Source organism: Heterodontus francisci, chromosome 32 (genome assembly GCF_036365525.1).
Source record: "Heterodontus francisci isolate sHetFra1 chromosome 32, sHetFra1.hap1, whole genome shotgun sequence".
Taxonomy (NCBI): domain Eukaryota; kingdom Metazoa; phylum Chordata; class Chondrichthyes; order Heterodontiformes; family Heterodontidae; genus Heterodontus; species Heterodontus francisci.
Genome location: NC_090402.1, coordinates 23,171,517 through 23,185,275, shown reverse-complemented (window position 1 = coordinate 23,185,275; position 13,759 = coordinate 23,171,517). Strand labels below are relative to the sequence as shown.

Genomic DNA, 13,759 nt, shown 5'->3' with positions numbered 1-13,759 from the left:
TACATACAGCAAAGTGTTATTTATGATGAACAGTATGATTCTTCATTGCTTAGTTTGGCTCAGAATAATTCTCAACACCAAAGTTAAACTAAACATAAAGCACTTTTGTCAAAGGCTCAACTCTGATCTATTGGAATGCATTTCAGATGAAAGACAATACTCTAAGCCATGGTTATAGAAGCATATTTTAAAATTACTCAAATACAATTTCCTTACTGACCAGTTTCAATTTTTTGTATATTTTGTTGAAAAAATAAAATGCAAAATGCATGCACACTAAAATTATTCCCATCACATTAGAAATGCAATGTACAGAATGCACTGGCTCACTCAATACTCCATCAAACAAGTTGACTCTTCTATTTTTGGGGAGGGGGAAAGAAAGGGAGGGGAAGAGTTTTCTTATAAAAAAAAACTACCTTTCATCCTGTAGAACAGTTATGTATGGAAACAAATGTGAATGTGATCAAATGAACAAGGATTTTTAAGAACAGCAAATCAGTCATGTCATGCTGCCAAACTACCTTAAAATTATAAGTTTTCAAAACTTATAAATTGATAAAAACTCTTTACACTTTCAACAGGAAATTATTGGACAAGATACCAAAATCCATAAGTATGGAATTATAGCTGAGTCAGTTAAATCATCTACCAAATTAGCGATGATTCAAAATATTTGAGACCAGTATGGCATTGCCTCAAGATATTTCAATTCAATTGAAATAAAAGGAATTCCGATTTGAGCACTTGTCAGTCAAAGATCAGAGCAAATCTTGCCAATGACAATGCCCCCATTTGAATCACACTTACAACATCAGTTTATGTGAAAAGCCAATACCCTAACACTGGATGAGCAAATGGAATGCAACTGTCTGAACCTAATTTCTGCAATGGAGAACAATGCTCACCAGCATATAGTCACTGTAACCCACCAGTAAGTCATCTTTAATTCAGTTACCATTATCATTTGAGTTCTACTTACTTAGAAAAGTAATATTTATTTTAAAAAAAACACAAAGTTCAGAATGCTCAGATGTTGGGTGCAAATTTATAATTGAAAATCATAATGCCAGTATACATGAAAATCTGTTGATTACTCCTGTTAAATTTATAACAATGCATGGTCAACTTCAAAATAAGAATGTTTTTTAAAATCTCAAATGGTGACAAATATTCTCAACATGAATATTTATTACACCCACTTGCACTATTAATTCCTGCATGCTGGGTTTTATTTTTGCCCCCCTTTCTGACCATGAGTTGTTTTCAGCTTCTTCCAGTCCTGTTCTATGACCAACCATTAAAGATACAAGAAATAATCAAATTACTTGCCTTTCAACTTCCCCCTCCCTTCATTTCCATAAGTGTCTCTCATTTGCTCAACACTAACAATTTAAAGTGTACAGCAGTGACTGGGAACCATCTTTATTAAGAAATACAATGCATATTGCATCATATCTGTGTGCACCCAAATGGGTTTCCTGAATTTCTCCCTTTTCCAGAATATTCTCTCCTTACCTATTCTGTTTTAGGGACTACAGATCATGCTGGAGTACAGTCTCACCCCAGTGAGAGTTCTGTGGCAGTCTATTTGACAATTGGGACCACCAGAGCACAGACCCATCTAGCCTACATTCAATGCTCACACACAGCAAACCAGGACAGGAACCTTGACTGAATTTCATTCAGGAGAAATGGTTTCCACTAGCAGGTACGTCAGTCAGCAAAGGAGACATATTTAAGATAACTTGCAAAAGAACCAGAGGAGAGAATGAGGGGAATTTTTTTTTTTTAAAGTTACAACAATCTGGAATGGACAACACGAAAGGGAACTGGAAGCAGATTCAATAGTAACTTTCAAACAGGAACTGGATATGTATGTGGAACAGAAAAACAAATGAGGGCTATGGAGAAAGCTGGAGACTGGGACCAATTGAACAGCTCTTTCAAAGAGCTGGCCACATTTCTGCACTATCAAATTCCATAATCTTATGTACAAGAATATGGCCATTGCCAAATTTACACTTCAAGTACTTCAGAAAGTATGTGTTCACTGTGTGGAAAAAGAGACTTGGATTAATACGGTGACTTACATGACCACAGGACATGTCAAAGTGCTTTACAGCCAACGAAGTACTTTTGAAATGTAGTCACTGCTGTACTGTAGGAAACATGGCAGCCAGTTTGCACACAGCAGGCTCCTACAAGCAGCAATATGACAATGACCAGATAATCTGTTTTTGTGATGTTGCTCGAGAGATAAATATTGTCCAGGACACCAGGATAACGCACCTGATCTTCTTCAAAGTAATGCCATGGGATCTTTTACGTCCACTTGAGAGAGCAGAAAGGACCTTAGTTTAATGTCCCATCCACAAGTCATCACCTCCAAAAGTGCAGCCCTCCTCACTACTGCACTGGAGTGTCAGCCTTGATTTTTGAGCTCAAGGACCACAGTGGGACTTGAACCCACAACCTTGTAACTCAGAGGCAAGAGTGCTACGACCCGAGTCACTGCTGAACTCATCAGGGGTTCAGGATGAACTGCCATCTGTGACTATTTTTTTTTAAATAGTGAAAATATTAAATGGTACTTGAAAACTAGAAAATGGGACATGACATTAATTCTCATCAATCTTGCAGTCTAATCTTGAACAATTTACTTAGAGTCTTAAAGAAAAGCCTGCATCCATTTCATCTGACATCATCGGTCTACATCTGATCCCTGACAACATACAACTGATTATATTAATTTCTCCTGGTAGCAATGGGAGAGTGAGGTGAAGAGATACATGTACACAACTTGTATTTATGTTTTGTTTTTATTTAATGTGTTTTTTTATGTTTGTGCTTGGACTGCTCTGTGCTTTACAGTCATTCACACCCTCTCTTTACTAACGTTTTGTCTTTCAGCGCACCATTAACATACAGTTCGCTTTTGTTCCATGACCTTCTGGTCAGTTATTCTCTGTGACCCTGTCCTATCAACACCTTCACCTTTGTTATTTCTTGCCCCACCCCCAATTTATTTGCTTAAAACCTTGTACATTTCTAATATTTGTCAGTTCTGAAGAAGGGTCTCTGGCCTGAAACGTTAACTGCTTCTCTCTGCACAGATGCTGCCAGACCTGCTTGAGCATTTCCAGCATTTCTTGTTTTTATTTCAGATTTCCAGCATCTGCAGTATTTTGCTTTTATATTATTGTATTTATGTAGCATCTTTAACATGGTAAAACATCCCAAGGTGCTTCACAGGAGTGATTATCAATCAAAATTTGGCACAGAACTACAAAGTGACCAAAAGTTTGGTCAAAGGTAGGTTTTAAGGAGACTCTTAAAAGGATAGTGAGGTCCAGGGTCAGTGAGGGAATTCCAAACATAGTAATAAAAGCAAAATACTGCGGATGCTGGAAATCTGAAACAAAAACAAGAAATGCTGGAATCACTCAGCAGGTCTGGCAGCATCTGTGGAAAGAGAAGCAGAGTTAACGTTTCGGGTCAGTGACCTGGTTCCGAAGAAGGGTCACTGACCCGAAACGTTAAATCTGCTTCTCTTTCCACAGATGCTGCCAGACCTGAGTGATTCCAGCATTTCTTGTTTTTGTTCCAAACATAGTAACATAGCTTGATGTTAGCTGTGGTTCAGTAGTCACACTCTTGTCTCTGCCACAAAAGGTCATAGGTTCAAGCCCCACTCCAGAGACTTGTGCAAATAATGCAAGCTACCAGCTTCTCAGCGCTAAACTGCGGAAGGTCCTATCTTTCAGATGAGACATTAAACCAGCAGCCCATCTGCTCACTTAGGTAGACGTGAAAGATCCCATGGCTCTAATCAAAAGAGTGCAGGGTAGCTTTCCTGAAGTCCAGGCCAATATTTATAACTTCAACCAATATTAAAAGAAATGTGTCAGTTATCTCATTGCTATTTGTGGGACCTTACTATGCAGAAATTGGCTGCTGCATTTCACTGCATTACAACGCTGATGATAATTCAAAAAATGGCTGCAAAGTGCTTTGGGACATCCTGAGGTCAAGAAAGGTAATATGTAAATGAAATCTCTTTCTTCGAAATTAACTAACAGTCCAAGGTGACTTGACAACATGCAAACAGGCCACTTTTTGTGAATACCTGAATCTCTAGTCTTTGTGGCCCATTAAAAAGAAAACGAGGTGCCACAAGCAACCACAAATTATGATCTGGTTCTTGTCACGTGACAATAATCTGCCATATTTAAATTATTTCAATTGTGATTTTTTTTTTCTCTCGAAAATCGGGTATTCATTAGTAGTAGCAAGGTTTATAAGGCGTATCAAGGTTTATTATCTAATAGATATAGAGGAATGGCAGGGCTGCTCAACCTCTGGAGTGCACCTCCTGTGCTATGAGAGAACTCCAGGACACTCCTGTGTCATATAACCATATGTACCATATGTGTAGGAAGTGTCGTCAGTTGCAGCAGCTCGAGCTCTGGGTTTCAGAACTTGAGCAACAGCTGGCGTCATTACGGTGCATCCGTGAGGTTGAGAGCTTCGTGGATAGCTCATTTATAGATGTAGTCATCCTGCAGCTTAAGAGTATGCAGGCAGAGAGGGAATGGGTGACCACCAGGCAGCCAAAAAGAAACAGGCAGGTAGTGCAGGAGTCCCCTGAGTGCGTATCACTCTCCGACTGATATTCAGTTCTGAATACTGAGAAAAGTGATGGTTCATCTGGGGAGTGCAGCCAGAGCCAAGTCCATAGCAGCACAGCTGGCTCAGCTGAACAGGGGGACACAAAGAAGACTGGAAGAGCAATAGTGATAGGAGATTGGATAGGTGTATAGACAGACTTGAGTCTAGGATAGTGTGTTGCCTCCCTGGTGCCAGGGTCAAGGGTGCGAGAATGAACAGTCAGCAGTCATAAAGAACAAAGAACAGTACAGCACAGGAACAGGCCATTCGGCCCTCCAAGTCTGCGCCGATCTTGATGCCTGCCTAAACTAAAACCTTCTGCACTTCCGGGGACCATATCCCTCTATTCCCATCCTATTCATGTATTTGTCAAGATGCCTCTTAAACGTCACTATTGTACCTGCTTCCACCACCTCCCCCGGCAGCAAGTTCCAGGCACTCACCACCCTCTGTGTAAAGAACTTGCCTCGCACATCCCCTCTAAACTTTGCCCCTCTCACCTTAAACCTATGTCCCCTAGTAACTGACTCGCCCACCCTGGGAAGAAGCTTCTGACTATCCACTCTGTCCATGCCGCTCATAACTTTGTAAACCTCTATCATGTCGCCCCTCCACCTCCGTCGTTCCAGTGAAAACAATCCGGGTTTATCCAACCTCTCCTCATTGCTAATGCCCTCCAGACCAGGCAACATCCTGGTAAACCTCCTCTGTACCCTCTCCAAAGCCTCCACGTCCTTCTGGTAGTGTGGCGACCAGAATTGCACACAATATTCTAAGTGTGGCCTAACTAAAGTTCTGTACAGCTGCAGCATGACTTGCCAATTTTTATACTCTATGCCCCGACCGATGAAGGCAAGCATGCCGTATGCCTTCTTGACTACTTTATCCACCTGCATTGCCACTTTCAGTGACCTGTGGACCTGTACGCCCAGATCTCTCTGCCTATCAATACTCCTAAGGGTTCTGCCATTTACTGTATACTTCCCACCTGCATTAGACCTTTCAAAATGCATTACCTCACATTTGTCCAGATTAAACTCCATCTGCCATTTCTCCGCCCGTCTCCAACCGATCTATATCCTGCTGTATCCTTTGACAATCTTCATCACTATCCGCAACTCCACCAACCTTTGTGTCGTCCACAAACTTACTAATCAGACCAGCTACATTTTCCTCCAAATCATTTATATATACTACAAAGAGCAAAGGTCCCAGCACTGATCCCTGCGGAACACCACTAGTCAGAAAAGCAGCCTTCCACTGCTACCCTCTGTCTTCTACGACTGAGCCAGGTCTGTATCCATCTTGCCAGCTCACCTCTGATCCCGTGTGACTTCACCTTTTGTACCAGTCTGCCATGAGAGACCTTGTCAAAGGCCCTTGTCACGGTCCACATTGGTACCCACAACATAGGTAGGAAGAGGGAGGGGTGGCAGTTTTGATAAAAGAGATGTCCCAGAGAGGTCAAGGACAGAATCTATTTGTCTAGAGCGGAGGAACAAATAAAAGGTACAATTTATATTGCGCGGTGTAGTCTATAGGCCACCAACCAGCAGGAAAGACATAGAGGGAACATTTAGGGGACAGTGATCATTGTATCATAAACTTTAGGTTGGCTATGGAAAAGGACAAGGAACAATCCAGAGTAAGAATAATTAACTGGGGGAAAGCCAACTTCAATGGGGTAAGAATGGATCTGGCCCAGATAAATTGGAATTGAAGGTTGGCAGGCAAAATGGTAACTGAACAATGGGCTGCCTTTGAAGAGGAGATAGTTTGGGCACAGTTAAGGTATATTCCCACAAATGGGAAAGTAGGACAAACATGGACTTCCAAAAAGCATTTGATAAAGTGCCGCACAACAGACTTGTGAGAAAAGTTATAGCTCATGGAATAGAAGGGACAGTAGGAACATGGAAACAAAGATGTCTGAGTGGCAGGAAACAGAGAGTTGTGGTTAATGGCTGTTTTTCCAGAGTGGAGCAAGGTTTGTAGTGGAGCTCCCCAGAGGTCAGTGTTAAGACCCTTCCTCTTCCTGATATATATTAAATGATCTAGACCGTAATATACAGGGCACAATTTCAAAATTTGCAGATGATAGAGAATTTGGAAACACTGCGAACGGTGAGGAGGATAGTGTAGAACTTCTAAAGGACATAGACAGGCTGGTGGAATGGGTGGACTAGTGGCAGATGAAATTTAATGCAGAGAAGTGTAAAGTGATTCATTTTGGTCGGAAGAACACGGAGCTACAATATAAAGGGTGCAATTCTGAAGGGGGTGCAGGAGCAGAGAGCCCTGGGTATATATGTGCATAAATCATTGAAAGTGGCAGGACAGATTGAGAACAGTTAATAGTGCATACTGCATCCTAGGTTTTATTAATGGGGTATAGAGTATAAAAGCAAGGAAGTTCCATTAAACTTTTATAGAACATTGGTTCGGCCTCAACTGGAGTATTGTGTCCAGTTCTGGGTGCCACACTTTAGAGAGGATACAGGAAAGATTCACGAGAATTGGAGAACTTGGGACTGATTTTCCTTGGAGAAAAGAAGGCTGAGAGGAGATTTGATAGAGGTGTTCAAAATCATGAGGGGTAGGGAAAAACTGTTCCCATCAGTGGAAAATCGAGAAGAGGGCACAGATTTAAGGTAATTAATTAGCAAAAAAAAAAAGCAATGACAGCATGAGGAAAAACTTTTTCACACAGCAAGTGATTAGGATCTGAAATGCACTGCCTGAGTGTGTGGTGGCGGCAGGGTCAATCCAGGCATTCAAGAGGGAATTGGATTGTTATCTGAAAAGGGAGAATGTGCAGGGTTTAAGGAAAAAGACGGAGGAAATGGCACTGGGTAAATTGCTCTTTCAGAGAGCCAGCAAAGACACGGCGGGCCGAATGGCCTCGTTCTGTACTGTAACGATTCTGTGATTATTACGGATAGCACAAGATTGATGAAGCCTTTCGAAGCATCCCCCCCCCCCCCAAACCTTGGATATAGGTTGAACTTTCAGTGATATTTTGCTCTCTGCGCTCTCGGGACATTTAGAATAAACATTCTGCAGAAACAAAAACATACGATCAGATAACCCGAAGGAAATAAGCGACGCCTGTACCGCGGACTGGAAGCACCCACTTTGCAGAGGTGCTTCGTGAACTGAAGTAGCGCACAGCCAACATGTCCACCTGCTGGGGTTCCCACCCCTACACATCACAAACCACCCCCCATCCCCTGGCTTACCTTCTCCCGCTCACTTTCTAATTAAATCCTCGGGAAGACACGGCCTAACTCGGAGGAAGGGGACGGCCAAGCTTTGAAAACAGGAAGCGCTCGGGCCGATCGCCGTTATCCCTCCCGGGAACCTCACTCGGACCCCTTTCGCTCTGACGCAGTAAAACCGCTGGCTCCCACTGTTTCGGGGGTTTTTTTCCGCCCTTGAACGCCGATCAATGAAGTACCGTCGTTTATTTTGTTTCGATCCTCACCGCCATCGACCACCGCACCTGAATAACTGCCATCAGCTCCAACCCGGCCCCACCGCCTTTTACTACGCGCGGCTCACACTAGCTTCGAGGCGCCGCAGCAGCCCCGCCTCCTTTCACCGTCCCCGCCACAACCATTGGCCCATGCCCTTCAACAGTCCCACCCCCTGCCAGAGATCCTTCTCTCACATTGGGTCGAGATCGACGTCAATCGTATGACATCACAGAGGGTGGGCGGGGTGAGATTGCTTCAGGTTTGGTTGGCTCTGGTGTTACGGCTGGGGTGCAGGGTGCTTGGAAACCTTCAGCCAATCAGTGATTCTGCGTCGTTCATAAAACGTTAAGATGTTTTATTTATTATTCCCACAATTTTTTTCATTACATAAAGCGCTGCAAAGATCGGCAAAAATATTCTTTCCTCCACCCGAATACTTTGACGAATCCAGAAAGTAATTGTAACCATCATAGATGAATGAACAACTTCCCTCTGCTCCCCCAATCTATACCAAATCTGAAATTCCCTGTGCTCTCCAACACTACATTGGCAGAGTAAAAAGAAAACTGGCACGTGTCCAACTTTCCATTTTCCCAACAAAGAGAAGGAAAGGAAGCGAAAATTCTGGTCACATTCACAACTATTTTAGTCCTTCCATTTGTTCAGCTATGGCTCATCTGATCGCACTCTCACCTCGGATTAAGAAGGTTGTGGGTCCAAATCTCACTCCAGAGAATTAAGCACAGAAATCTAGGCTGACACTCCAAGTGCACTGCTGAGGGACTGCATCACTGTTGGTGGTGCCATCTTTTGATAAAGTGTTAAAACTGAGGCTCAGTCTATCCTCTCAGGTAAAAGATCGCACAGCACTATTTCAAAGAAGAGCAGGGATATTATCCCTGGTGTCCTTGCCACTATTTATCACTCAATCAACATTACTTAAAACAGTCTACCTTGTCATTATCACATTGCTACCTGTGGGATTCACTGTGTACTAATTGGCTGTCGCATTTCCTACAACAGTGACTATGTTTCAAAAAGTGCTCAATGACGTGCTGAGATCATGAAAGGCAAGATATAGATGTAAATCTTTCTTTATACTGGATATGCTGCCCTATCTGTTACCTATCAGTTATTGTTTAAGGGGCATCAGAAAAACCCACACAAAATGGCTAATTATAAAAATGAACTGTTATGTTATTGGCTTGAGAACTGCTGGACCCAGGAAGGCACGGCGTCATCAGCAGTACAATGTTACAAAGCGTTGCGCAATCTTTTGGATGAGATGTTAAACTGGTGCCCCATCAGCTCTCTTAGCAGGCGTAAAAGATCCTATGGCACTATTTCAAAGAAGGGGATGGGAGTTATCCCCAATGTCCTGGCCAATATTTATACCTCAAACAACATCACTAAAAACATCACAGGATGCTGCCAGACCTGCTGAGCATTTCCTGCATTTCTTGTTTTTATTTCAGATTTCCAGCATCCGTAGTATTTTGCTTTTATCACTAAAATAGATTGTCTGGTCATTATCATATTCCTGTTTGTGGGAGCTGTCTGTGTACAAATTGGCTGCTGCATTTCTTACATTATATCAGTGACTACCCCACTCCTGCGCCGTGGCAGTCACCTGAACCATCTTCCCCTTTGTCTGGAGATTGAAAATGGACCGGGTCCGCAGGGACATGATGTTCAAACCTCTGGATTTATTTTTATTCTGAGATACAGCACTGAAACAGGCCCTTCAGCCCACCGAGTCTGTGCCGACCACGAACCACCCATTTATATTCTTTCTTTTCTTCTTCTTCTGGACAGTAATCCCATATTCCCTACCACCAACCTGCACTAGGGGCAATTTACAATGGCCAATTTACCTATCACCTGCAAGTCTTTGGCGGTGGGAGGAAACCGGAGCACCCGGCGAAAACCCACGCAGTCACAGGGAGAACTTGCAAACTCCGCACAGGCAGTACCCAGAATTGAACCCGGGTCCCTGGAGCTGTGAGGCTGCGGTGCTAACCACTGCGCCACTGTGCCGCCCAGGGATAAAGGGGGAAAAAGTGTACCCAATGTCGCCCTCATCCTGATGGCCACCTTTGTCTGTGGCTGCATCAAGCTGTGCTTAGAACCCCAGTATGCAAACACCAAGTGTCACTATGTGCTGAGGTTCTATCTGTGCCCTGTGTTACGAAGGATGGGTCTGGTCACATTACCGTGGAACGCTCCATTCAGTTGGACCGTGCCGTACAACCTATCCTTTTTGGAAATGGTTGTGTGGAAAAACCACCTTTGACCACAGATCCATCAGACAGCAGTCTGTACAAAATGTCCTCAAGGCCCTACGGGAAAAGAAGATGGTGGATCCTGTCGGACGGTTCCGCAAGCAGACTGCCAAAGTCATTTGGCAGAATGCCTCATTGTCGCAACTTTAAAACAAGCACCAAGATGTAACTTGGCTGGTGGTGAGAAGGGCCCTCCCCGTCAGATCCTTCCGGTATGCCTGGAGTCTCACCACCTCCGCACCCTGCTCTTGAGGTGGCTACGGTGGAGAAGAGACTGTCGTCCACCTCCTTCTGGAATATGCCTTTGCAAAGCAGGTCTAGAAAGAGATGCAGTGGTTTCTGTCGAGGTTCATCCCGAGCAGCTCTTTAACACAAGACTCTGTGCTCAATGGGCTGTTCCCAGGGACGCATACCGCGATAAACACCAACTGCTGCTGGAGAACCAGCAACTCAGTAAAAGACGCTCTTTGGTCTGCCCGAAACTTGCTGGTCTTCCAATGCAAAGAGTTGTCCATTACCGAGTGTTGCAGACTGGCATATTCCAAGGTCCAGGACTATGTGCTGAGGGATGCACTAAAGCTTGGGGTAGCCGACGCAAAGGCTCAATGGGGAAAGGCCACTATGTAAGATCCTCCCGCCATAGAATACCGAGGGGCTGGAACCTGTATAAAACCCCTCGGGCTGCATGCACCACATTTGTTTTTGCTTTGTAATGCAAATGTACATTGCATATAAAATGGAATGGAAGGAGTTGTGAGGCAACTCATGTTCTGTATCAAAGGAATCTGATCGCTATTGTACTTTCCAAAATGACAAATTTGAACTGCTTTGTTTTATAATTATTTATAAAAGTTTGTAATAAAAATACAAGTATATTTTTGGAATAAAAAGTGACTACTCCTCAAAAGTACTTAATTGGCTGTAAAGTGCTTTGGGACATCCTGAAGCCATGAATGCCTCTATATAAATGCAAGTCTTTGTAGTTTCTTTGAATGTCAAAGTGTGTGTTATTTTCTTCTGTAATGGGGAGAGGGAATATTTTGAATTTTACTCTTTAAAGAACAGTTCACAGCAAATGATAATGTTAAAGTAAAATGAAAATGAACATATTCTTAATTTAGTGGGGGGGCAAAAGTGCGGCTTAGAGCAGGACAGAGAGAGATGGACAATAATCTGTGATCAGCTGAGGGTAGAGAAGGGTAGGCTGAATGGTCTTTTCTTGCTGTCACATTTTTATTTTTGTTCATCTCTATCATGGTTTCTACTAAATTTAAGGGGAAAAAATTCCAATGTAAAAAAGCATTTGTTTAAAACAAACTTTTTGGGGTTATTTCCAATTAAATTCCACGAGTAATGAGTAGGGAAGGAAAATGATATACCAACTGAAACTAGTGGAATCATGTATGTCTTTAAAATGGTCTTGCAACACCACTAATCTATACTGTCTTGCACACTAGGAATGCCAGTATCACATTTTCAATGGTACATCATTTATTTTGTTGCTGATTCATATTTTGTTTGATATGTTCTCAGAGAGACAATTTAGCAATGATTCACTGCAGTTAAGGAGCACATATTACTCACACTCATCAAATAAAATGTAACATTTTGCACAGATCGACAACAACGAATCACATCATAAGAAACAACAGACTCCACAATAATGATAGCCAATAGTGGAAATAATTCTTCGGCATACCTAGTGGAGGTGAAGAATAATTACATTTCGAAAGGAGATGTACAGTATATAAAAAGCATGCATAATTACGTGAACCATTAGGCTGCATTGAACTCCTATTCTGCATACATGTTTAAATTCTAACTTCAGTTGTCAACTGTTGTATGTAATTTTCTTTCAGTTTTTCCAAGTCATCAATGACAAATACCATTTTCAACCCAGAAGGCAGGCAAGCAGATTCTTCCAGGTCAATTCTAAATATTTTTGAATTGGCTTCTAGCAAAAGTGTAGCAATGGTTCATAATTGATACAATCCAACAGCCCTATCAGCTGAGATCAAGAACTCACTTGAACATTTCAACTTGGGACAAGCAGAATTTTAAGCCAAATCAATTTGAAGGAGTAGTAAAACAGTGAAATTTAAAAAAGTTTGTTAACCACAAACCCTAAGGTGTACTCATTGGGTCCTAAAGAAAGTTTGATTGTATACACCATTTTATTTACCTAATTTTCCCACTCATTCCTAATGAAGAAAGCTGAAGTTTTGTTCTCTTATGGTTGTGCAAATTTTAAAACTTAATAGTAACAAAATAAAGCTAGGTTGTATATTGTTTCTGGAATAACAAGATGACTGTTGGTATGACCCTATCTACTTGGTTATTGGTTTCATTTAAGAGTATGGATTCAACTATTTGTTAAAGTAGTTTGTTGACTTGAGGGTAGTTAACACAACCAGCAGTTTGGAAAACTAAGTTGTCTCTATACCATCGTAATTTTTTTGTATGATGTGACACCCATATAATAATATGGTTAACATTATTATATTTTAAAATATACATATATCAGAATATTGTACTTTTTTTTTTTTTAAGAAGGTTTATATCGTGCCACACATTTGCATTTTGGATAATTCACTGCAAGGTGGGCTTTGAGCTTCATTTGCAAAAGGTCATACAAATTTTGAATGTGACCATTTTGCTGTTTGTGAACAGTTTCAGAGAGCTTTATCTGGTATCAAAGGGAACTTTGCTGAAGAAAGGAGATCAACTTGATCTGTTGAATTCTGAAGAAAGTCAAAGATATTGCAGGGGGAGGTTGGGGAAACATTTTAAAATCAAAGATTGTTCTGATGGAAGGGAATAGTGAAGCAAATTTGCACTTTAATAGATCTGTGTTATATGTATGAGAATGTTGTTCTGTTCTTTAAATATTTATTCATAAATAAATGCAAAGTTTTTAAACTTGTCATGTGTTGATCTCCAATGGTGTGGCACAGAGGGCAATGTTCAGATCAAGCAAGATAAAGAGGCAGCAAAATAATTGAACCAAGCAGAGGAGGGGAGAGGAGGATGATAGGCTGGGAGTGTAGAGGAAAGAGAAGGGCAAATTGGGGAGTAAGAGAAGGAGAGGAGAGGGGAGATTAAGCAAGGAGAGGTGAGAAGGGAAAATGGGGAGGATAGAATGGACAAGAGGTGAGAAAGGTGTCATGCTCATGGAGGGAAGAGTGATGAAATATGAAGTGAACTGGAGGAATTATGAAATAAAAGTCAACTGTTGAACTAAACTACAAAAAAAGGACACATTTGTGCCACAGACAAAATGGAGTAGAGGTCAGGTGACCCCTCCTGTACAGTCAATAAACAGGTTTGTCT

General features: G+C 41.9%; 1 protein-coding gene across 4 annotated transcripts in view; it reads right to left on the bottom strand.

The window, feature by feature from the left end:
* scai (suppressor of cancer cell invasion) overlaps positions 1-8,247 on the bottom strand; it is a 226,242-nt gene extending 217,995 nt beyond the window's left edge. For 2 of the 4 annotated variants that reach the window (XM_068012493.1, XM_068012492.1), the window contains exon 1: positions 7,911-8,247. Coding sequence is in view for 2 of the 4 variants with exons in the window: in XM_068012494.1 (XP_067868595.1) it covers positions 8,174-8,188 (15 nt within the window). In the remaining 2 variants the exon portion in view is untranslated. The remainder of the gene's footprint in view (positions 1-7,910) is intronic. The other 2 variants (XM_068012494.1, XM_068012491.1) reach the window with 2 other exon arrangements.
* Between the last annotated feature and the right edge of the window lie 5,512 nt (positions 8,248-13,759).